This window comes from Crocodylus porosus, unplaced genomic scaffold (assembly GCF_001723895.1).
Source record: "Crocodylus porosus isolate Cpor-Errol unplaced genomic scaffold, CroPor_comp1, whole genome shotgun sequence".
Taxonomy (NCBI): domain Eukaryota; kingdom Metazoa; phylum Chordata; order Crocodylia; family Crocodylidae; genus Crocodylus; species Crocodylus porosus.
In genome coordinates, this window is record NW_017728949.1 from 44,558,129 (window position 1) to 44,582,707 (window position 24,579).

Sequence of the window (24,579 nt, forward strand, 5' to 3'; positions counted from 1 at the left end):
TCATCAGCAGACAATGCTGTCATGAACAAGTCTGACAGGCAATAGTTAAAAAGGCCCATAACCTTTTATAAGAAAAATCATGAGACCAGATTAAAAAAAAAAACCCAACTGTATCCTATATCAAAATATCCTTCAGTAATTTCCATGTAATGCCCTCAGCCCAATGATTATGAGATTCATACCTGGAAAAAGTATGACTGGAAAGGCTGATCTTTGTTCTCGTCATCCACATAAAGGCCTCCAACAACACAGACCTGATTCTGTTTGGTGACTATGCTGGAATGATTTCTGGGAATCTGTTCTGCCAGGGCTGCCAGGTAACACTCATTCTCCAGGGGATCATAAGCCACTGCAGCTGTATCATTGACTAGAAGAATGAGGTCTTTGACAAACATGCCATGCCTAGGAATGTCATTTAGGTATCCAGGAAGTAAGTCTTCATCCCCTACATCACCATTTACTTCCCTTTTCCCTGACTTTTCTGAGCTTTTGGCAGGTTCAGGCAATTTTCCAGCAAAGGCATCCTTAATAACCTTGAGTTTTTTGTGAAGATCTGAGTTGCTTTTGATAATATCATCCTTCTCAACATGCTCTTTGAAATATTTTTCTGACATAAGACGGAAACGAATGCAGTCAAAAACGTCTCCCAGGCTCTTTACTCTGTTCTCCTTGTCTGTTCGGACCCACTCCATTACTGCTTCAAACACTACTTCCTCTTTTTCAACATTTAAGCTGTCAGGTGAAATAACTGATATAAGCTCATGGGGGGCAAGCTGCATGAAGTCTTCTTCTTTGCAAATCTGCACAAAGTGGTCTGACACATAATCACGAGCAGAGAAAGCAAGTCTTGGGCAGTCAAGGAGGAGACCTAATCGAAGGATGGCAAGACAGTTACCAACAGCCAGTCTTTTCTGAAGATAGGAGACACACACGGTGAATACAGAAGGGATTTGAAAACGGCTGGCCAAAGCAAAAATATCTTGCACATTAGAATCATTGAGGTCAATACTTGCAGAATAAAGATACTTGATGATCATGTCCAAGATGTTGGGATCAACATCTTCTAGAACGACCTCCTTCTTCTTATCTTCGCTTTGCTCAGATAAGAAATACTCACGGAAATAAGGACTACAAGCTGACAGAATCAATCTGTGACAAGGTAAGCTTTTGTTACCAGCTTTTAGGGAGCAATCTACAAACTTTTTCTCTTCTAAGAGTTCCTTGAGACCGTCCTGAAGAAGGGTGGATTGATAAAGTCTAAGTTCTTCAGTGAGTTCCCTTTGGGAATCCATTTTGTAACTTGGGTTGGGGGGAGGCACTGAAAACGTTAGCTGTTGTCGGCACCAAGGTCTGTCTGTAAAAAAGGCAGATCAATGTGCTTTCCCCAGCCTGAAGGCTCTGCAATTTAATCCTGACAGCTAAATATAGGTACATACACTTACAAGCTGGAATTTAGAATGGTTGGTGTGAAGAGAAACGTTGTGCTTGCAGCTGTCAGACTGAAAGAAACAACTGTTGCTTTTAGTCACTGGGGCTTCATTTTGCCATCATTACATAGACTCATTCAAACTACCTGCAAAGTAAAGGATTACTCAACATGAATAAGGGTGTCAGAATCCAGCCCTTAATGAAACAGATATGAACCAGGAGTCAAATATATCCTTTGAAATAGAAGTATTATGAGCAAAGGCTAAAGTTGGCAGCTGGATAACTATTCATAGTGGATTCATAGCAAGACATTTTAGAGAAACTTCCAGAAACAGTCAGGACATATTACTCATTAAACTGAATTTTACTGAAGCATGAATCAGAGACATGACCCTGACCCCTGACCCAAAAATAAATAAATAAATAAAACTTTGTATCAGTTACGTTTTTGTTAGGTTTAATATGCCCTCGCAGAGGGGGAAAAAAGTCTCTAGATCTAATAAAATATTCTAGTTTCACACTGGATTTTAACTTTGTCATTTGTTTGCAAACTAAAAATTCACTGTTATTATATTAAACGCAAACTCACCAAGTTACATTTCATAAATAATAATGAATACACTATACTCTCCCCCATATTATTTAAGTTTCATTTTAGGAAAATTTGGAAATTGGTATTAGTAAAGGTATATTCTGTTAAACTAAAATGAACATAGTAGGTACAAAAGAAAATTAAAGACAATTCCACTACACAGAAGTTCCCTATTAAATAACAATTATTACCAAACTAAAAATTGAGATAGAGGTATTTGTCTGTATTAACCAAACAAACTCTGTGAATAGTTAAAATAAGTTTAGAAGTGAGTTTAGAGGTTGCATACAAATGGGCAATCACATCATGTTTATACACCTCAGTAAAAAAAAAAAAAAAAAAAAAAAAAAAAATCAGAATTCAGACAAGGACTGCTTAGGTCTTTATTAAACCTAGTTACACAGAAGTTGAACAACTTATGACAAAGGGATTGACCTTGTCATAGAAATCAATAGCAAAACACTAACACCAATGGTATAGTACAAGTTTGCCTACTACTTTACAATGCAGTGTTTGTTGCTTGAAAGAATGTTTTTAGAGCTTATTAAAATCTTTTAAAATAAATACATTCAATATGGAACATTTTTACAATATTTAACAGGCTTTTCTTCCTTTGCATACAACAGTTAAGTCATTGGTGCAGTCAGCTGCTAAAACAACAGCTGAAAGGATAGCTCATTTGACTTTTTCCATTTTTAGAAAATAGTACATAAGGTCTTATCTCACTAGAAAACATAACAGCTGCATCTCCCTTTTAAACAATAAATGACTCATTTCTCTTCATGGAATATATAACAGCCTAAATGTCTGATGTGTCAGATGCAAAAGCAGTGTAGTACATGATTCTTTCCAGATTATCCTGCTTAAAACCAAAGGCCAATAAACATATCAGTATTTTGACAAAAAACAAACAAACAAACCCTGTCTTGGAATATTTAGATAAGAACATGTACCAGGCACGATGTCTGGTATGTACTCTATTAAGTTTATGATATGAAAGCTAACAGATACCTGCAATATTACAGTATTTTGTCAAAATGTTTTCAGTATACTACCAAAATGATGCAACTATTCCATCTAAATACAGTACTTTACACTCAGTAATAAATCCTCTCACTTGTTATTCTCTTAATTAACATTAAGAACACATTATGAGAGAGCCTACGGAAATATTATTTGGATGCACATATTATGGATAATATATTTCTTTTGTATAAATAAGCTAATAATTTAAATGAAACAAAAACTGCACAAATGAAAACAAAACAATAAATACAATTATATTACAAACATATAACCTGTTTCTACTATTCCTTTTTAAAAAATATAACCTGACTACATAGTATATTTACTGTTCCTTCTCTTTGATACATTAGATGTTACTCAAATAGTTTCAATAATATGACAAAGATCTGCTGGGAACATAATGACTAATACATGTTTTCAATGCTTTATTGAAATCAACCCATTACTTCCCAGAGTCCTTGCAGAGTGAAACCATCCTTCAATTTTTCTACTGCAAGTCCCAATTCTTCTGAAAATACTGGTTCCCGATCTTGTTGCTGGGTTTTTTTTTGAAGTGAGACAGATAGAAAAGAGCAAGAGGAAGACCAACAAAAAAGTTAAGTATATTTAATGTATACAAATACAGACAATACAGAAATACAACAATATTGAAACAATGTTCAATTTATAGTACTAGGAAACTGTTCTTACCTTGTTACCATCAGCAAAGTAAGCCTACAGAAAGAGAGGAAGAGTGTAACAAAACCCCAAAATGGATTTATAAATCGCTTTTAAACAACACTTTAGCCATTTAGTTATAATCAGAAAATGCAGGTTTCTCAGTTCTATTAAAAACCCTCCAATTTAAAACACACTTTTTTAAAAAACAAAATACCTTCTGTAGAAAACAGTATTTGTTTTGGATATATCGGTCTTTAGAAAAATCTTTTATTTTCATTTTATTAATATGACCAGATATTCACTCTCTATTGAAATCAACGATGCAAAGCTTCAATCAGGGAATGGCTGACTAATATTAACAGGAAATAATCTATATCCATAATTTTTCCACTATATTATTTGTAATAAAACTTTTTTATTTATATGTCCTAATGAAGTTTGTTGCAAAATTTGAAAGAAATATTATTTTATGAATAGACAGTGTTAAAGCAGAGAGAGTGCCTATAACATACTGTTCCTTCCTACTATACGTGCAGGGTGGTTACATATGAAAAAAAGGTAAAAGATAATAGCTTTATTGGTAACATTGTAGTCTCACCAAAGATCATTTGTAACAATTTATATTTTGGCAGCTTCTGTAAGAGACATTTAGCAAGCCCCCCATCCTGAACCACCCCTCCCCCCTACCAAAAAAAATAAACCTCTCCAACCCCTGCCCCCCACTTCTTCCCACTACATTTCCATTTTACTATTTTTAAAAAGTTTGTCTGAGGGTGCTGACAGATGTGAAAAACAAAAACTGTTTTACCAGAAGAGGAAGTGTGTTAGTTTGACCTGGCTCCCCAGCATCTATTTGGGAGCTTCAATGGGGCTTTTTAGTACTTTTACCTAAAACTGATTCAATCAGCTATTAGATGAAAGTGCCAAAAAGACCTGCTGAAGCACCAAATCCATATAGACATTGGATGAGCTGAGTTAAGCTAACACGATGCCTCCTCTGGACATGTGCTACACTCAGTGTGGGGACATGCTGAGCTGCCAATAAAGTGCTGGGTTTTTTGTGATGTCTGTAAGCAGTCCCTGTGGCTATCCAACATCTTGACAGATGAAGGGAGATGAGACAATGTCAGTCAGTCGTGCGTGGCAGTTGTGTGGGAGAAAAGCCCAATGCATGAGCGGCAAGCCTTCCTACAATGGCTACAGGTCCACTTGTCAGATGAAGGTTGAAGCATATTCTATTTCCTGGCTCGCCTATGGGCCTCAGCCTGGGCTCTCTGATGGCTCTCCACGGTGAGTGTACCAGCTTTGACCCGATTTCTCCAGACTGAGTGGCTGTGGGCAGGGTTTTCCCAGTTGTCAGTGGGAATGCTGAATTTTTTGAGACCTTGCTTTACCTTGTCATTGTATTGGAGTTTGGGCCTTCCCCCGCATTGCGGGTGGTTCTTGAATTGGCCATAGAGCACAGTCTTTGGCAGACGATCTTGAAGCATGTGCTCCATGTGTCCCAGCTAGCAAAGCCTGCGAGTGTCTGACGTAGTCTGCATAGATTGGGCCAGTCCTCTCAAAGATCTTGTTATTGGTGATCCGTTGATCCCAAGTGACTTTAAGAATTATTCCAAGACAGCAAAGGTGGAAGCTGTTCAACCTCTGCTCCTGCTTGGATTATGTGACCCAGCTTTCAGTCATAAAGCAGGGTAACTGAGGATACAAGCTTGACAGATGGACACATTTGTGTTCTGGGTTATCAGCTTGTTGTTCCAGACACGAGTTAAGTTTGCCTTGGCTCATTGTCAGGTTTCCCAGACTAGCAGAAGTGACAGTTTACTTCATCTAATGATCCAGTTTCTTGTCCCATTGAGGGCTGCAATGTCAACACCCAATTGATGTAGTTCTCTATCAAGTATGGCTGTTTTTCAAAGTCCGGTTAGTGTGCGAACATTCCAACAAACAATGATTAGTTTAGAGCCAGGGAAAAAGAAGTTGGAAGGAAACCTTTTTTTTAGCCCATCTTTTCTAGGGCCTTCCCCAGATTGGGGCAAATAGGCCACCAATAAATAGGGCTACTTGGACATATGAGCTATCAAATGCCTGGGTCCTTGCCCACCAGGACAAGTGACTGGAGAGCACAGACTTCTGATGCTTATGCCTAGGCAGAACAAAGAAGGAAGGGGTAGCCATGGGCCCTCCACCTTCTCTCTCAGCAGGGTCCATAGGACTCCAATGGCAAGACGAAAGTCAAGATGATTGGTACATGCTTGCTACAGCTTCTAACTGGAACACCACTCCAAGTTGAAGGAAGTGCCTGGCTTATTGTGTCTGGGACTGTGCCTTTTCTGGATGGGAGGAGTCCTAGTAGTGTGGGTACCACTGACCAAAAGGATTCTGGCTCATCCAATTTTCTGGGGACATTTCCTTTACCCAGGGGGTTCCACTACCCCACTCTTAGGCACTCCTCTGCCCAAAGTCATTGGGGCTTCCCAAAGGGAGACAGGTTTGTTGACCAGCACCTGTCACTCATGGTAGTAAACAGTCCCTGTGAGTTATATTTATAATTTAACCCATACATTCACAGGGGTCTCCAGGTCACCCATATGTCCTCTGGAGAATTTTCTCATATTTTTGCTGTATAGACCCTGATCCTGAGTTCACACAGTTCTTATAAATATTGTTGATGCTATTCATTTATTTGAATTGAAAGTCACGGACAGCATTTACCACCTTTTTTCTAAAATCTTACCGGGGCAAATGCTTTCTAAACATTCTACTGTCATATCAGACTACCCTAAAAAAGAAATATTTTAATATACTGTATAATTTGATTGTACTACAAACATTCAGACCTTGGTAGACCTTAAGTGGTACTGCAATTTTCATGTGACTGCTACTTTTAACTACTTCCTTCAAGATAGCTCTTCCTAAAGAAAGTTGTAGTGTGCCTACGAAAGAATGCAATATAATCTTAGACTCTGTCCTTCTATGTGTGCTGTTACCTTTAATAGGAAAACAAATTCTGTAAGAAATTTATGTTTAAACAATCAAACAACATTTTTTTCTGGAGAAGCTTACCACAAAAGCATCTGTCTGTTCATCAGATTCTATTTCCACATCATCCTGAACCTGTTCCACTGTCAGGTCTTCAAGAGGCTGGGGCTGTCAATTAAGACAGTGAAGTAAATGTTTTTATATATTATGTGTTTAATGCATTTTTGTACAGTTAGTATAATGCTGCATGTAGCCTCTTGAGCTGAATGGACAGACTACCTTTTCTTCCATTTCATAATCCACTCCAAATATAGGGTTAGCTGAGTAAACTCTGTGCAATGTATTTATTTCTTTTACTGCTTCCTGTAGTTTCTCCACGGGGTCTATTTTAAAACCAAGTACGTAACCTCCACTCTAAAAGAACAGAAAAATACTCAGATGAATTACTTTTTTATCATATAAAAGACACTTATTTAAAATATACAAATACTTTCCTCTAGACAACATTGTGTTAATACTTATAATTTGGATTTTTATAGAATATTTCATCATTTCAAATGGCTACATATACCTGGTTATAATTTTGGCCCTCATAAATCAACAGAGTAAATGTAAAAGTATTTTTCTGAACACAGTCAAATAGCAGAAATAGCAAAGAGCAGAAAATTACTAATCTTTTAAGAGGGCAATTGAACAGCGAAAAAGGTTTTTCTTTTTAAGAATATGGTCTTGTTTCAACTGCTCTTTAGTAACAGTAATCAATCATGACTCAAGCTAGAGGTCTTCTGTAACAAAACACTTTAAAAAAAAGGCCATGCTAACATGGTGGCTTATTTGTATTCTGAGAGAGACCTCAGTAAAAGCTGTATCTTAGATTCATAGAAAATGAGGGTTGGAAAGGTTCTCAGGAGGTCATCTAGTCCAACCCCCTGCTCAAAGCAGGACCAGCCCCAATTAAATCATTCCAGCCAGGGCTTTGTCAACGATGTTATCCTCCTGCTCTGCTCAGACTTGGTGAGACTGCAACTGGAGTACTGCATCCAGTTCTGGCCACTGCTCTTCAAGAAGGATATGGAGAAGCTCGAGAGAGTCCAAAGGAAGGCCATGCATGTGATTAGAGGCCTAGAGACCAGGTCATATGTGGAGAGGCTGAAAGACTTGGGGCTGTTCAGCCTGGAGAAGAGAAGACTCAGAGGGGACTTGGTGGCAGCCTACAAGTATATGAGGCATACATCAGGGCTTGGCAGAGCATCATTTCACCAAGGCCCCCGGGGAAGTACAAGAAATAACAGACACAAGCTAATTGAAGATTGCTTCAGGCTCGACATAATGAAACACTTCTTTACAAGTCAAGTGCTGAGGGTTTGAAACAGGCTCCCTCCCAGAGTACAGTCACCCACCCTGGTGATCTTCAAGAGGTGTCTTGACACTCATCTTGCTGGGGTCGTCTGATCCCAACAGTCTTTCCTGCCCAAGTGCTGGGGGCTAGACCCAATGACCTGTTAGGTCCCTTCCAGCCCCTAACAACTATGAAACTAAGTCAGGCCTTAAAAACCTCTAAGGATGAAGATTCTATCACCCCCGTAGGTAACCCATTCCAGTGCTTCACCACTGGAGTGAACTCTAGCAAGAGTTTTTCCTAATATCCAACCTAAACCTTCTTTGCTGCAACTTGAGAACATTTCTTCTTCTTCTGTCATCTGTTACCACTGAGAACAGTCCAGCTTCATCCTCTTTGGAACCACCCTTCAGGTAGTTGAAGGCTGCTACTGAGTCCCCCCTCAGTCTTCTCTTCTGCAGACTAAATAAGCCCAGTTCCCTCAGCCTCTCTTCAGAAGTCATGTGCCCCAAGCCTCCTAATTATTTTTGTTGCCCTTCTGCTGGACTCTCTCCATCTTTACCATGATACTGACAACTTACGCAGCCACTAGAGCACTTGATTCAAGGTAAAAAAAAATGATGTTTAATAGTTCAAAAAGCAGTGCACTACATTATACAATTACATACATAGATAAAAATGTAAGGAGCTAAAGAATGCTGTTAAATTTTCTTACCTGCTGAGAGCTTTCTAAGACCAGTGCCAAGCCAAACTTTGAATCTCTAATCTTTATTGAACGCTGATTGTAAATGAAAAAGAAACAGTAAAAAATTTAACAAATATTTCTAAATAATACTAATTGTGTTTATCCATCTTTAATGCCTGGCAATAACCATCCTGCACAGCATACATGCCTCAGATCAGGGCAGCACATTATGCAGTGTTGAAGTCAGGAATGTAGATCACTGGCCATGCTCTGCCCCCTGATCCAGGAAGCCTGGGGTTTTTGCCAAGAATATGGACAGGTAAATATATTCTATAGCCACTATTAATAGAGACTGAATTCTTTCCTCAAATAAGGGAATGCAACTCCTGCTCACATTAATACAACTTGAGTGTCAACTGAAGGTTAGAATTTGGGCTATATAAAATATATATGGTTCAACAGGATTGAGACATTAAGATACTTACAATTTGCAGATATGGTATACTGACATTAAAGCTGTCATTCATATTTGCATGCCAAACTATCCTCACGTTAGTAATAAAAAATGTCCCCAGATTTCCCTGTAATAGAACAGATATGTAAAATTCAATAATACGACCACTGTGACTTCTACAATTCTAAATGACACATCCTTAAGTGGTGAACTCCCTGGGGAGTTCTTATTACTGCAGCATAGCCAGATCAAACTACAGCACAGCAAACCTACAGGCAGTACATGAAGATTCCAAGTTTTCTTCGTTGCGCAGTTCCAAATTGGTAAATTGTACAAGTACAATGGCATGCGAGTTAAGCTTAGGCAATTGTGGAGATATATGGCAAAGGTACATAGACAAAAACAATCTTTTACTTGTCAGCATGGATCTCTTATCCATTTTGGACTAAAAATTGAATAGGAAGGAACACAGTTCATTAATTTTGGTTAACGGCCCAAGCAAATACAAATAAAAAGTGCCCTGGGGGACATGTTCTTCTACAGGTCACTTGCAACTACTTTTCTCACCTTTCAAAAACTATTCTTACATTATAATGCTTTCAGTTGTTGGCAATTAAAACACAACATGCAGGCAATATTATAAGTAGGTTGTACAAACAGGCAGCCCTGCATTTTAAAGAACCAAGGTAACTTTTAGGATGATACACAGAGAATCGGGCACACAAATACTTCTTGTTAAGAGAAGCTGTGTATCTAATTCCTTGTACATGAGCTGAAAATATCTCTCAGCATGTGTCATGTCCACTACAGGTTGCTAGGAAAAGTACTCTGTTGTACTGAATGGCATAGATACAGGATAAACTTCTCATGTAACCAGTTGATGAACTGAACCAAAAGATAATTCCTGTGAGGTTAGAGAACTATAATAGTACAGTTGCTAGGAAAGATAAAAAACAAACCATAATTTTAGTAAAATTGTATATACTCCTGTTTTAACTATACCTGATCACTAGATAAATTCCAGACTCCATTGATTTTGTCATATACTTGTTCTTGAGGTAATAATCTCAGCTGCTTGTTTTGAATCAATGCACTTCTGAGCTTAAGATCACGGTACATTTTAGAAGTTTCATAAGCTCTACAAATAAGAAACATGCAGGCATAAAGCTGACTATTTCAATGTTTGTCATAGTTCACATTAGCATAGACAGTAAAACAGTCCACATTTACCATGTCACTTATCCATATTATACAACTAGAGCAATATTCATAAGGCTTCATTGAATATAATAATTGTATTTCATTTTTCTTTAAAAACACAAAGCTAGTTGTTTAAATTATATTTTAGCTAGACTGTTTTTGGTCTTTGCACCTTAACCATGCATCCTGTATTTTTCTTCACCTTACAGTTCTGTCATCTCAGGCTTAAAAACCTATGTTCACATATACCATATTTTTCAGTTATAAGATGCCTTCTCCCCCTAAAATAAGGTGCATCTCATACAACAGTGGTCTCCAAGCTTTTTAAGTAGGCAAACACCTTTGGCATTTAAAATCAACCCAAGATTTACCATGTGCCGTTGCCCAGTAGGTAAATCTGTGGGGAGGGAAGGGGGTAGATCGAGGCACAGGGAAAAAAAATAAATTTGGGGATGCGCCTCCCCAGCAGGTAAGTCCCACCCAGCTTGGACCCCACTCAACTTACCCCTGCTCCTGCCTCTGCAGCACTGGCCCTCACCACGGAGACCTTGATCTAGCCCCTGCCCCCTCCCCCCCCATGGACTGACTTGCTGGGCTGGGGCATGCATGTGCATGTATGTGGGCACTCAGCCCCTACCCCAGCCTTGGATCAACTCCAAGAGGCTCCAAGACCTACTGGTGGATCAAGATCCACTGGTTTTTCATAGATTCATAGATGTTAGGGTGAGAAGGGACCTCAACAGATCGAGTCTGACCCCCTGCATAGCCAAGAAAGAGTGCTGGGTTCAGATGACCCCAGCCAGATGCCTATCCAGCCTCCTCTTGAAGACTCCCAGAGTAGGGGAGAGCACCACCTCCCTTAGGAGCCCATTCCAGATTCTGGCCACTCTAACTGTGAAGAAGTTCCTCCTAATGTCCACTGTCTTACAACAAAGCTACATAATGAAAAATAAGTGAAATCATTGCAATAAAACTTTAACACATAAAAATATAAAGCACTCCATCTGGGGAGATATAATCCACAATACATTTACAGGCTCGGAGGTGTTACACTTGCCTGCACCACAACTGAAAGAGACCTGGGGGTCATGACAGACCACAGAATGAACATGAGCCACTAGTGCGATGCCATAGCTGGCAAAGCAAATAAGACACTGGCATGCATCTACCACTGCATCTCAAGCAAGACTAAGAATGTCATCCTCCTGCTCTACTTGGCTTTGGTGAGGCCACAGCTGGAGTACTGCATCCAGTTCTGGGCACCCCACTTCAAGAAGGATGTGGAGAAGTTTGAGAGTCCAAAGGAGGGCCACACACGTGATTAGAGCCCTAGAGACCAGGTCATATGAGGAGAGGCTGAAAGACTTGGGGCTGTCAGTTTGGAGAAGAGAGGACTTGGAGGCAGCCTATAAATATATAAGGGACATGTTCCCTCAGGCCCTGATGCATCTGTTCATCAAGGCACCCCAGGGGAAGACGAAGACCAATGGACACAAACTACCAGAAGATCGCTTCAGATTGGACATAAGGAAAAATTTCTTTATGGTTTGAGTGTCCAGGGTCTGGAACAGACACCTCCCAGAGGTGGTACAATCATCTACCCTGGAGATCAAAAGGCAACTGGACGTGTACGTAGCTGGAGTCATCTGACCTCAGCAGTCTTTTGTGTCCAAGTGCAGGGGGGTTGGACCTGAAGATCTTGTGAGGTCCCTTCCATCCCCTACATCTAAGAATCTATGAATAAAATATATAATAATCTTTTCCTATAATTTTATGTTGAGGGAGCAGAGATTTTAGGTACAGATGCTGCTTATGCATCAGAAAATACAATATACAGTGTTGACACTGAGTAACATTCAATTTCACTCAGATCAAGGCACAAACATTCTGGGTGTGTAAGGTGTATCTATGCAAGTCACTATTCCACAACTGTTAAATAGGTACATGATACAGATTAAGGTTAATGTCATTAGACACATTCATATTAAGATGATTTATTGTTTAGGTGTGAAATTCTGGCCCTCCTGATGTTAATGGAATTTTGCCCGTATGTCAGTAAGGCCAGGATTTCATCATTGGTTTACGCAAGGTGGTTCACTCCTACTATAAATTACTCTAACTAAAAGTATTGTTTAATGTCAGATTTTATCCTGAGAGAAGTTACGTATTTGGAATTCAAAAAGCTTAAAATCTTAATAGAAATTAAGCTTTTGTATTCAAACAAATTACAAAATCTCAATGACCTAAATCAACTAGCTAATTTTATTTAAACCAAACATATAATTAAGCAAAGTATTTGATGACTCATCAAAAAAGAAGTTTAATTATTGGAAGAATTTAAGAGTTGATAGTATTTAGTTACAAGAGCATATATTCCTTAGATTTGTATGGGGGAGAAAGGGGTACTCTTTACTCAGCCAATATTCAGATTTAGGTTCAAGTTCTGAACAAATTAGAAGGGATGATGAAATCCCTGGCCAGGCATTACATATATGATTGATACACATTTTATGTTTTTTATTCATGTAATGAAGCTCAAATAGTTTTTTCTCGTTTTCTCCAAGGATTTCTTGCCTATTTAGAATACTTCTGTGAATTTAAGTGTGGATGAGTATGGTCAGGGAGCTTCAGAGATAGTAATCTCAAATTCTGTTTATGTACTTAACCTACTATAGTTTAAAAACCATCAAACACAAATTTAAGTAAGTTACCTGTGTACGGCAATGACTGAAGTGAAGAGTCTGGGACTTCCAGGAACCACATTGGTGAATATGAACTCAAATCGTGTATTGTTACATTTAGTTAATATATAAAGAGCTTCAGTCTGGCCTCGTAATTTCTGCAAGAAAAAGTTTTTGGTATTTAACATTTTGACATTACATTACACTATCTTGATTATAAACGACACATGGAATCAATAATCCAAATGGAAGCAATAATCAAAATGGAATTTAAACCAAAATAAATATTATAAGTCTAATAATTTAAAGCGAAATCCTGATCCCACTGTAATCAACAGGAGTTTTAGCAAGAGTGAAATCTTGATGTCTCCTGGCCGAGATTTCACTCTTCATTTTCCAGTGTTCTGACATTCCAGTGTTCTTACAAAATGAAATACATTGTAATATTTTTAAAAAAATAAGGTTTCAATATGTATAAGTAAAAGTTAACTTTGAAATTTAATGCAAGTGTATGTGATATTTTACAGCTTCTTGTAATAGTTTTAAAAGTATATTTGAAACTTACTGAGTTAGCAGTTCTTGTAGTTATATTTATTATGCAGTTGTAACCAACAGCTAAAAAATAAGAAGAAAATGCACAATTTGAACATTATTTTGTTGTGATAAAAAAGTAACACAAAACAATATGATTTCTTAGAACAGAGCTCTAGATGCTGATTGTGAGAAACAAATGCCTATGGGCTAGCTGAACAATTTTCATGAGGGTCACACCAGGCCTCAGAACTAGGAGTGCAACAATAAAGATTTTCTTGGCTGATACCAATGATCGATTATTAAATCAGCAATATCAGCTGATACTGATCCGATACCAGTCTGTGGACAGCAGAGGACAGGGAAGGGGCATGGGGGTGCAAATTGAGGCCCCACAGCGAGGGAGGGAGTGGGGCTGGAGTAGGAGCTGCCCAGCCAGGGCGGTGAATGTGACCTTGGGAGTGGGATGGACCCGCAGGTAGCTTCGCTGGGGGGTACAGGGTGGGTGGGAAGGGAGTGCAGTTCTCTGCCACTGTGTGCACCCCCAGGGCAGGTATAGGGGACATGTGCCCCCTATGTGTGTGCGCAAGGAAAGGGCAGGCTGCCTGCTGCAGTTTGGAGTCAGGGGCTGCGCCAGCCTCTTCCCAGCAGAGCGCTGGGCAGTGGTGGTGCTGGGAGGGGTGGCTACAGGGAATTTTGGAGTTGCTGTAGCTCACTCTGTAGCCCTCCGTCCCAGCACCACTGCTGCCCATCCCGAGCACAGCCCCAGCCTAGCCCCTTCACTGGGAAGAGTCTGGTGCATCCAGCCCCAAGCCACAGTGGGCAGTCTGCCCACACCCCGCACACAAATCTGGGGGAGGGCACATGACAAGATCATGACATCTGTGGTTTAAGTTATTAAGTCACACTCATCTTGTGCCCTGGGCCAGAACTCACAGGTGTCAAAGTTACCGTGTGCTTTGGGCCTCCTTGAAGGCTAAATCCAGACCAGGGCATGGAGAAGCTGCTGTGGCAGCAGCTGATTCAGACCAGGACACAAGGAAGCTGTCACTGGTGGCAGCTCCGGCTGCAAAGCAGAGCCTGTGGTGACAGTGGCAGCTCTGGTTCTAGACTAGAGCCCACAGTGCTGACTCCAGCACCGGTGTGCTCCAGACAGGTGGAGTTGCCACTGCTGTGTACCAGAGCCAGAACTGCTGTCAATGTGCGCTCTCTGCCACAGCATCAGCTCCAGCTCTGGCTCCAGCAGGGGGCGTGAGAGACCAGTTGCTGGGGAGGTAGGGCTATGACAGTGGTAACCAGCAAAACAGGGCTGTCAGCCCTCACTTACTATCCTGCCACTGACTGCCATTCTGTAGCAGGCCACTTAACACCCCAATCATGTGAGTAGACCAGCAGGCTACAGAGAGTGGCTCCTTGGGCTAGATTCTGCAGGATGCATACGTGACACCCCCGACTTAAACTATCCAAGAAAGACAAGATCCACCATAGTATATAATATGTAATGCAGCTCAAGATTACGTAGAGTAGGTTTATTGCTATACATTTTTATAATTTTAAAGTTTTTGGTTATCAAAATACTTACCCTGTTATCTGAAACAATTTTAAATATCAGTACTGGGCTGTAAAAATGAAATAAGCCGGGGGTGGCCAAGCTGCAGCATGGGCGCTACAAGAGGCATGGCCAGATGCTTGTGCAAGGCACATGGCAGACTGGCAAGGGGACAAACAACACAGTGGCAGACAGGATAGGGATCAAAAAGAATAGCATCAGCTTGGGTAAGGGAAAGGGATTGGAGTGGCACATCTGCCAAAATAGTTTGGCCCCCACCAAAATAAGTGGGGAACATATTTGGGAAAGGATTTTGTAGTCCCAAAAGTCAGGCTATGATACCAGGTATTTGGTAATATGATGGCAGGTGATCTTTATATGAAGTAGTCTTTGTTGGCATTATTGCACATATTAATAGTACTCCAATAGAACAAATTCAGTGCAACTGTATAATACCTGCACAAAGTCTGGTATGAAATAAATTCAGAAATAGCTAACTCCCACAGAAATAGGAACTGATTAAAAACTTTTGTTGAATTACTCTAGCATAATAGATAAGGCAAGGAACTTTTTAAATATTGAAAAAATTATAGAATAGACTCAACTCTTCTAGCAAGGGCAAATCTGACTACAGACAAGACCATAACCAACCACATTTTATATAGATGCTATAATTTTTCAAATACAAGACAAGTTTTTTTTCCCTATAATCAACATCCTTGTCCTATGTTTGCATATAGGAAAACTTCATTAAATACACTGTCTATTGCTGAACTGCCACCAAAAGCAGCAGGTGCTCAATAAAGAAAACTAACAATTAAGCTGATTAAATTTATCCAACACTGAACATGACTATAAAACACACAGCCCATACTAAGCAAACATACTGAGAGTAACCTTTTTTTTTTTTTTTTAGTTTATTGCACCACTCCTGGAAGTACTGCAGTACCAGGCTGATGCATGGCGAGGATGGAGCAAGCTCCAGTTCCACCTCCCAACACCAAAAATCTGCTCAATACAGACCTCCTATGGAGAACATATCAGAGACAACCACCTGGGGAGCCTGCCTAGGTAGTCACCGTGCTCCCCCTGCCAGGTAAGTATTTTTTTTTTTTTTATATTGTACCATTTTATTAGAAAAACAGACACTATCAAACATATTAAAGAAGGGGAAACAAACAAAACCCACCTGAGGTATCACAAAGTTAATACAAATTCGAATTTACAAATTTACATAATATTCACATAAGAAACAATACCACTTTTGAGTAGCTGGAAAACTCCTTCAGGAATATTGCATCCTTGCTTCTAATATAATTACAGGTTCTGACAAATCCCTCACCCACTCTTGGAGACCCTTTTCCACTTTATTGGCAAACTAGGCACTATTGAACACATTGAGGAAAAAAGGATCCCACCTGAAGTATCACAAAATTAATACAAATACAATGTCAAGAAATTACATACTATTCACATAACCAATGTCACATTCCATTTGCTGAAGATTCCATTCAGGGAACATCTTACCCTTGACATATAACGACAGATTGACCCCTTGATTCCTAATAGGCAAATACTGAGAAACTCCCACCCACTCTTGCTGACAACCATGCTGTCCCGTAGACTATCCTATGCCTTTGTGGGGCAAGTCCAGCCCTTGCCAAGGCGTTGTGTCCCCTCCTTCCGTCCCCTGCTTTCCTCTACCGCTATAGAACTGCAACTCATGCATTGCTAACTGTAGACACTCTACCGTTGAAAAGCACGAGCCCTTTAATGCTAACAGGGAGCGCACTTTCCAAATTGCTACTTTGATACATGTGACAAGAACCCTCACACCCCATGACCCATCCGTCCCCTCTGTTAAACCATAGAGCACATTTTCAATCGTGATCCCCGTTGCCCTCCCTGTCTCCTTCAATAAAATGGCTGCCTTCACCCACAGCTTTTGTGCATAAAAACAATCCCACAAAACATGCACCACGGACTCGGGTTCGTCACAGATTTCTCTTGGGCACTTGGGGGACCGTGAGAGTCCCCACCAATGCAGTACTTGTCGCACTGGCAGTGCGTTTCTCACAGCCCTCCACGCCAGCTCCTCGTGCTCCCCTTTCCATTCCTTCCCCACCAGCCCTCTCCACACCCTGCCGACTTTCGCCGTGCTCAACTCCCCGACATCTGACATTCTCTGCTTCCCCCTCATAAACTTAAGAACTTCCCTGGCATCTGCCAGGCCTGCGATCCCTAACCCCGTCAAGCCTTCCCTCGCCACAAAGGATCCAAGACGCGCATAAGGGAGTGACATCTGCCAAGCCCACGCCCCCCGCCACTCGCTCCCAAACAGTCCCAACCTTTGAAGGAGTCTTCCCCCCCAGAACACGCAAAAGTTGGAAACAGGTCCCGGTGCGCCCCTCGCTTCCATCACGACCATCTTCAGAAAGTGCACATAAACAAAAACCTCTATGTTAGGGAGACCCCATCCCCCCAACCCCTCTTCCTTATATAACTCTGTCCCGGCCACCTTCTCTGTCTTCCCCCTCCCAAAAGAAGAGGCATAAAGCCTGCTGGACCCGCCGGGCCTGTAGCCAGGACGGGGGGTACACCATCGCTGTGTACAAAATCATTGACAACAGGCACTGTTTGATCACTTGCACCTTTCCCCTTGAGGATAAATGCCGGGTGCTCCACAACCCCACCGTCTGGTTTACCCTCCCCTCTAACACTTCCCAAGCCCGCTTTTCTTTCCCCTGGGTATCCATCCACACACCCAGGATTTTCAGTTCCTCCCTTTCCACCTTCAAACCAAATTTCCCTAAATCTCCCCAGTTCCCAACCGCCAGGACTACGCTCTTGTCCACGTTCACTCTCACTCCCGATACCTCCCCAAACTCACTGGCATGCTTTACTACTCTTCCTAAGGACACTTCGTCCCGCACCACGCACATCACGTCATCCATATACAGGAGGACTTTCAATTCCCCGCCCCTTGGCACTCGAACCCCGCTGATCTCCCTATCGCTTCTAATTCGTTGCGCCAGCGGCTTGATGGCACAAACAAAGAGCCCCAGCGACAGCGGACACCCTTGCCTCACTCCCATGTCCACTGCAAAGGCTTCTCCCAGGAAGCCCCTCACCAGCACCCTGCTCGTTGCCCTCCTGTCGAGTGCCCGCAGCCACCCCACAAATTCCCCCGGCATCCCCATGCCTGCCAGAACCCCAAACAGAAACTCATGCCCGATGCTGTTGTACGCCTTTTGCAGGTCGAGATTCGCCACAATCGTATTCCACTTCCGGTCAGCAATGTACAACAGCATATCCCGTAGCAGCCAGTGTGTGTGTGTCGTCCATTGCCCCCCCACCACGCACATTTGTTCCCCACCCAGCACCTGCGGTAACACCTCCCCCATCCTTGTCGCTAGGATCTTGGAAAATAATTTATAATGGGTATTCAGCAGGGTGATCGGCCTCCAGTTCTTAATGTCTTCCCGTCTCCCTTTCTTATAGGTCAAGACCACAACTCCCTGGGCAAAGTCCTCCCCTACCCGACCCCGATCCATAATTTCCTTAAACACGGCCAAGAGGTCCCCCTTCACTAAATCCCAAAGCTTCCCGTAAAATTCCACCGGGATCCTGTCACCTCCCGGGGTCTTCTTTAATGGCATTGTCCTCAAGATACCCAGCATCTCGGTTTCTGTCAATTCCTTTATCAGTCCCTTTCTCCCTTCTTCCCCCACTTGGGCTTCCAAACTCCCCACCAGCCCCTCCAGGTCTTCTCGCCTCCCCGCTTTCCTACGAAACAAATCCCCGTAGAACCTAGTCACCTCCCGCAATACCCCATCCACGTCCTCCACCCTCCCTCCGTCGGCCGTGTGGACCGCCCCAATCACCCGCTTTTTCCTTCTCACCCGCAAGGCGAAAAACCTGCCCCATTCCTCTCCCTCGTCCACCCACTCCACCTTGGCCAGGAACATCCGTTCCTGCATCCTGGTCTGGAACCAATTTCTCACTCCCTCCCTTGCCCTTTCCCATTCTCCCTGTACCGCTGCCCCCTTCTTCCGCTCTTCCCACAACCTTTGAACTTCCCCTTGTAAGCGCACTAACTCCTTCTTCCTCTGCCGCGCCCGCTTCCTCCCCGCACCAGTGAACCACTCCCGCACACGCTTCTTGATTTCTACCCACCAGTCCCACCGTGTTGCAAAAAGGGACTGTAAGGACTGCCACTGGCGATACGCCCTTTGAAAGGCACTGCATTCCTGTGGGTCGTCCAGTAAGGACACATTTAATTTCCAGACCCCTCTGCCCTATTTCAGCCCCTGTCAGATGCCCACTTCCACCCACAGCACACGATGATCCGAGAAGCCGACTTCTATCAGTCGTTTACCACGGATTGCCAAACCCTCTGACACCAGCACAAAATCGATTCTCGATTGGCCCCGCCCACCGGGATCCACTCTAGTAAAGACTCATGTCCCTGCCCAAATATCCTGGAGCCCCTCATCTTGAATCCACCCTCGCAACCACTTCCCTGTACTATCCAGCCCAACTCCCTGCCCTATCCCTATCCGCCCACCTTCTTCAAGTATGCAACTGAAATTCCCCATCACGATCCGCGGTCCTCCACCCCCCATACACATCCCCATTTTGCGGAAGAAGCGCACCCTCTCCATTCTCTCAGTCGGGGCATAGACATTGTACAAAGTCACCTCCACGCCCTCCACCTCAACCACTGCCTTTTGCAGTCGCCCTTCTTCCAGGACCTGCTGGTATTTAAATTTCAAACCCCGCTCCTTCATCAGGAACCCTGCTCCTGCTGCTCAATTCTCGTTTGAACCCCCCCACCACGATGGTCCCAGCTCCCAACGCTTCTCCAGATATTTGTAATTTCTCCCCCAGGGAATCCCGCGCTCCTGTAAGCCCAAAACTTGTACGTCCAGACCTTGTAAAGTGGTATACATTGACTCCCATCTCTGCCTCCCGTATACACTTCTTACATTTAAGGATGCAATGGTCAACGCCATCAAGGCTATTTTCCAGAAAGAAGTCTACCTCATTAAACATCTGATCCACTACTGGGGTCTGAGGTGTCTTCCCCCACTTTCCGCATCCCCGTGGCCCTAGCCAGATGTTCAATCGCGGTCGGGCTCAGATAGCCACAAAAGTCTGCTCTCTCAGACTCCTCAACCTCTCGTCCCTCCACCAGCAGCTCTCCGCTCTTTCCCTTGTCTTTTTGTAGTGCAGTCCCTTCTGTCTCCCTGACCGTTCCCCCTTCCTCCTCTATTCTCTTTTTCTTAGGTTTAACCCTCCGCTTCTTCTTTCTTTTGGTGGGGGAGGGCTCTTTCCCCTTCTCCCCAGACACATCCAAGTCCATGGTTGCCGAGTCAGATTCGTGTGCCCCTTCTCCCGCTGCCTCGCTCTGCTCCTCCTCCATCTGTTCCTCTCCTCCCAACTCGGAGAGCTGGTCAGCCGCCTCGATCACGTCATGTCTCTGCTCCACTTCCGGTCTTTCCTCCACTGTGAAGGTGTCTACATCCAAGTTGGTGGACTCCGCATCCTCTGGGTTTTCTTTATCCCTCTCCTCTGCTGCATGGGACTCTCGTGCTTTGTTCGCGTAGGACAGGGGGCACTGGCGCTGCAGGTGTCCCTCACCTTCACAAACGGTGCATTTCATCTCCTCTTTACAGGCTTGTGCCCAGTGGCCCCTGCCACCACACCTGTAGCAAATTGTCAGGTTACAGAAGGCAGCCAGCTGCCCCGCCAAGCCACACCTGCTACACAGTTTCGGCTGGCCGTGATAGGTCACGTATCCGCGGTAGGGCCCTATAGACACTACAGAGGGCAGGTGTCTCGCCCCGCCAGGGTGTCTTGGGTCTTCGTCAAGGATGACTCTGGCTCTCCATGCCCCGGTCCAGATTTGCCACTGATCCAGGACCCGCTGAATATCGAGGATCTTTTCGACCCGCCTCTCCAGCCACCTTCTGATCACTGCATACTCTAGGTCGTCTGTATACATTTTAAAGTATAAAACTCACTCTCGGTTCTTCTGGCCAGTTTCAAAATGCAGACCCCGCAAGTCCTCCTTGTCTGCTACTTCCGTGTACCGCGCCCAGAAGGCCGCATACTCCTCTCGCCTCCAAAAGCTGATATTCCAGTGGTGGAAATTATCAAAAGCCACCACGCAACTTAAATCTTTAGGGTTCACATGCAGTGCTTCGAAAAGAACCCTGGTCATAAAATCTGCTCTCAGCATGGTTGTTTCCCCTTTAACCCCTTCTGGGGTCAAAGTGACCTTCACCCACGGCTTCACTGTTCTTCGGGGGTCTCCTTCTTCCCACAAACAATAAGAAGGTTCCGGCCCCTCCCGGGCAGCTTTAATGCTCTCTGTAGAGCTCCACCTCTCTTCCTGCAGCGGGGCCTCCCTCTCTCTAGAAACTGCTCGCCCAGCAACATTACCACTCCTCCTCTCTGAAAACACCACCTTGTCTCTTCGGCCCACCGTGGACCAGTCCCCAACCACCTCCTCCGTCATGCCGCCGGAAAGCTCACCAGAAACACTCTTCATTATCGAAGCCAACAGGATCTTAGACAAAACACTTGCTGGTCCATACCCTTCATGAATCAAGGCTTTCTCCCATGCTGCCTCCTCCAGCAACCAAGCCTCTTTGTTCTGCTCCACTACCTCCATCGCTGCACCAAGTCAGCAGAAACACCACCTTACAGCTCATGGCATCTCCCCCAGCCTGGGAAAACCACCTGATTGATCATGGTGTCTCCCCTGCCAGGTAAGTATACAACAAGGATAGGTTAGTGGAACCCATCTTAGCAAGAGATATAATAGAGCCCATTGTGTGCAGTCCCCCTCAGAACCAACTCTTATTCAAATGACAGGGCGAGCCACTACATTGAATACATTTCATCTTCCTCTTTACTCCCACAGCTGAGCTGTGCCTTTCTTTCTCAGTTACAAAAATTCCTGTTTCTTCACCAGCCTTAAATGCCTGGCAAACATCACCAGACAGGGCCCAAGACAGTTCACCCAGAATCCCTCTGTTGGCCCCTCTCTCAGCCTGGTGCATATGATTAGTGTGACCCCACCCTCCACGAGGTCGAGTCAGACCAGGTTGCCTCTTCTGCATAAAACTTTTTGGAGGATCTCAGGACTCATGACAAGAACACCCAGTTCCAAGCCAGAGTGGGGGTTAATTAGCATGTAGTTCCTTTGTTAGGTGAGGGGGGGTCCATCCACACAGTACTGAACTATGGGGTTACTATGGCTCAAAATGCTGTGGACTCTGCTGGGGCCCAGCCCAATGAATCATATGGCTTTTGGCTTTGGACTAATATCATGCATGGTTTGTACTGTATACAAGTAGATAAGAAAGTGCTGCTTAAAAGTGATTTTATGGAGTACCTGTGCTAAAACTTGCAGCAGTTTCAAAAGAGGCAAAATGCATCAATTCTGGATTAACCAAGTCTATAGGTACCTATAGTAATTTACCTATATGTGAATTATGGCAGGTTTATTTCAAGGTGAGCATTTTCAAATTTGCCCCTTACTTCCATGTGTTCAGGGAGAGCAGGGCCTGACAGAAGGGGCTGCAGGGGCTACATTAACCCAGCAGATTTATTTTCCCTGCTGCAACAATGGGAGAGGGACAAATTCAAGACCTCCAGTAAGTAGAGCCAATTGCCCATCAAGACCGATGAGCAGGGGGTATGGGCAGGGAGAGAGGCCTGCATCCCCCCCACCCCGTCACTTTTGGGGCCGAGCCCACTCACCCTTTCCCCCACTCCACTGTGGGGCCAGGCCTGGCCCTCACAACCTCCACACTGCTGTTTCTGGGTTGGGCTCGGCTTGGCATGCCCCCACTTACACCCTCTGTTTTGGGGACAGGTTGGGCCCGGTGTGCCTCCCCCCTCCCGCCATTGGGCTGGCACCAGGTTCACCCTGCCCACCTTCCCTACTGCTGTTTCAGGGCCCGGCCAACTCTGCACCCCACCTTCTATTGCTACCACCTCCAGGGAACAGGGCAGTGGAGGCAAGGCCAGCTATGCTGGCCTCACTCCCCTGCTCCATCCCCTGTGTCCCCACCATCGTGGTGGCACTTCACCACCTCCTGTCCAAATGCTATATTTGCACTCTGATTGGTTGTTTCAGAGTGCGACTAAAGCGTTATGAACAGACAGACAGAAAACTAAGACTTTTATAATATTACAGTTTATAAATTTTCCATATATAGACTCCAACTACTGGTTGGGTAAATAACATAGTTAAGCTGGTTAAATTAGTTTATTTTTAATTACATGAGTTGTTTGAGTATATTGGGAACATACAGCTTGTAAGCATTAGGATCTCCACTGATGACAGGAAACCAAAATGTTTGCTGAAGAAGAGCACCCTGGCCCTCCTTTAGCAGACTACTTAAGCTGTGTACTTAAGTTTAAACATGTCCCACAGACAACTCATGTTAGTAAAATAAAAATTAACTTGCTTGTTGAATCACAGTTCATGATAACAAGTAACCTACTTATGACGAACAGAACTGTGAAACAACCAAAAATAAATAAAATAAATAAATAAATCAGAAAATAGAAGTGCAGTACAGTAAAACAAAACAGTTCTTTCTAGGCAAAACTCCAAAATTCACATAGACTTCACAAGAAGAATGGGAGAGTCTGCTGTTACCTTCAGATTTCCTTTTTTTAAGATGTCTTCATTAAAAATTGACAGCATATTTAGGAATTAGTATGTTATTTCTTATACTAAGGAAAGCAATAGTGAATACAAATAGATTTTCTATAGGTTAGCAATAGCTGATTACAGACTGTGAAGTAGTACTTGTTAATTCACACCTCTGTTATTATAACTGATGTTAAGGTGACATTCTACCACATAGGAAAACACAAAATTTATCTAAAGGGAATACTTACAGAGGTTGACTCTAGGTAAAGCCAATGAGTGCCAAATAATTCGTAAATTTGTCACTAGAAGTCTGCCTGGAAATAAAATGCATACATTCTTCATAATCTTAAGAAGTGTTTTCAAATTCAATACTGGATTTACAAGCTGCTCTACTAAACGTAACATTTATATATAACAATGCCCTACTCCCTTTCTGCCCCTTTTTGGAAAACAAAGCAAAAAGACCTTCACAAACGAATGCCAAAATATACTTTTCTTTTATAGTTTAGATCAGTGATTCTCAACCAGGGTTCCACGGCAACCAGCAGTGTGCCCTGAGATCCTTTCAGGAGTGTCACAGGGTGCCATGCAATGTTAGCACTATTAAGTGTGCAAATATGATTCACAAGATAAGGCCACTGACTTCAAATAAGAATCCATAGTGTTAAAAAAAGATACTCTCCGCTTTTAGGTGGAGTCCATGACTTCACCCCCCCTAGCGTGACACTGTCTCATATTCATCATCTGCCTCAGGGCTGTCAAATTTCTTAGCGGC

General features: G+C 43.1%; 3 protein-coding genes across 3 annotated transcripts in view; all 3 read right to left on the reverse strand.

The window, feature by feature from the left end:
• Positions 1 to 1,575, reverse strand: part of LOC109323116 (kelch-like protein 41) — a 6,130-nt gene extending 4,555 nt beyond the window's left edge. The window contains exon 1 of the mRNA XM_019554545.1: positions 183 to 1,575. Coding sequence (XP_019410090.1) covers positions 183 to 1,292 — 1,110 coding nt within the window. The 5' untranslated portion in view covers positions 1,293 to 1,575. The remainder of the gene's footprint in view (positions 1 to 182) is intronic.
• LOC109323115 (kelch-like protein 41) overlaps positions 1 to 1,636 on the reverse strand; it is a 15,030-nt gene extending 13,394 nt beyond the window's left edge. The window contains exon 1 of the mRNA XM_019554544.1: positions 1,574 to 1,636. The gene's annotated coding sequence lies outside the window, so the exon portion shown is untranslated. The remainder of the gene's footprint in view (positions 1 to 1,573) is intronic.
• Positions 1,637 to 2,373: 737 nt separating this feature from the next.
• The window catches only part of BBS5 (Bardet-Biedl syndrome 5), a 30,578-nt gene continuing 8,372 nt past the window's right edge, over positions 2,374 to 24,579 (reverse strand). The window contains exons 3-12 of the mRNA XM_019554560.1: positions 24,053 to 24,118; positions 13,613 to 13,662; positions 13,078 to 13,205; positions 10,169 to 10,304; positions 9,198 to 9,293; positions 8,743 to 8,805; positions 6,968 to 7,102; positions 6,773 to 6,856; positions 3,737 to 3,760; positions 2,374 to 3,582 (exon numbers count right to left, since the gene is read on the reverse strand). Of these exons, the coding sequence (XP_019410105.1) occupies positions 3,481 to 3,582; positions 3,737 to 3,760; positions 6,773 to 6,856; positions 6,968 to 7,102; positions 8,743 to 8,805; positions 9,198 to 9,293; positions 10,169 to 10,304; positions 13,078 to 13,205; positions 13,613 to 13,662; positions 24,053 to 24,118 (884 nt within the window). The 3' untranslated portion in view covers positions 2,374 to 3,480. The remainder of the gene's footprint in view (positions 3,583 to 3,736; positions 3,761 to 6,772; positions 6,857 to 6,967; positions 7,103 to 8,742; positions 8,806 to 9,197; positions 9,294 to 10,168; positions 10,305 to 13,077; positions 13,206 to 13,612; positions 13,663 to 24,052; positions 24,119 to 24,579) is intronic.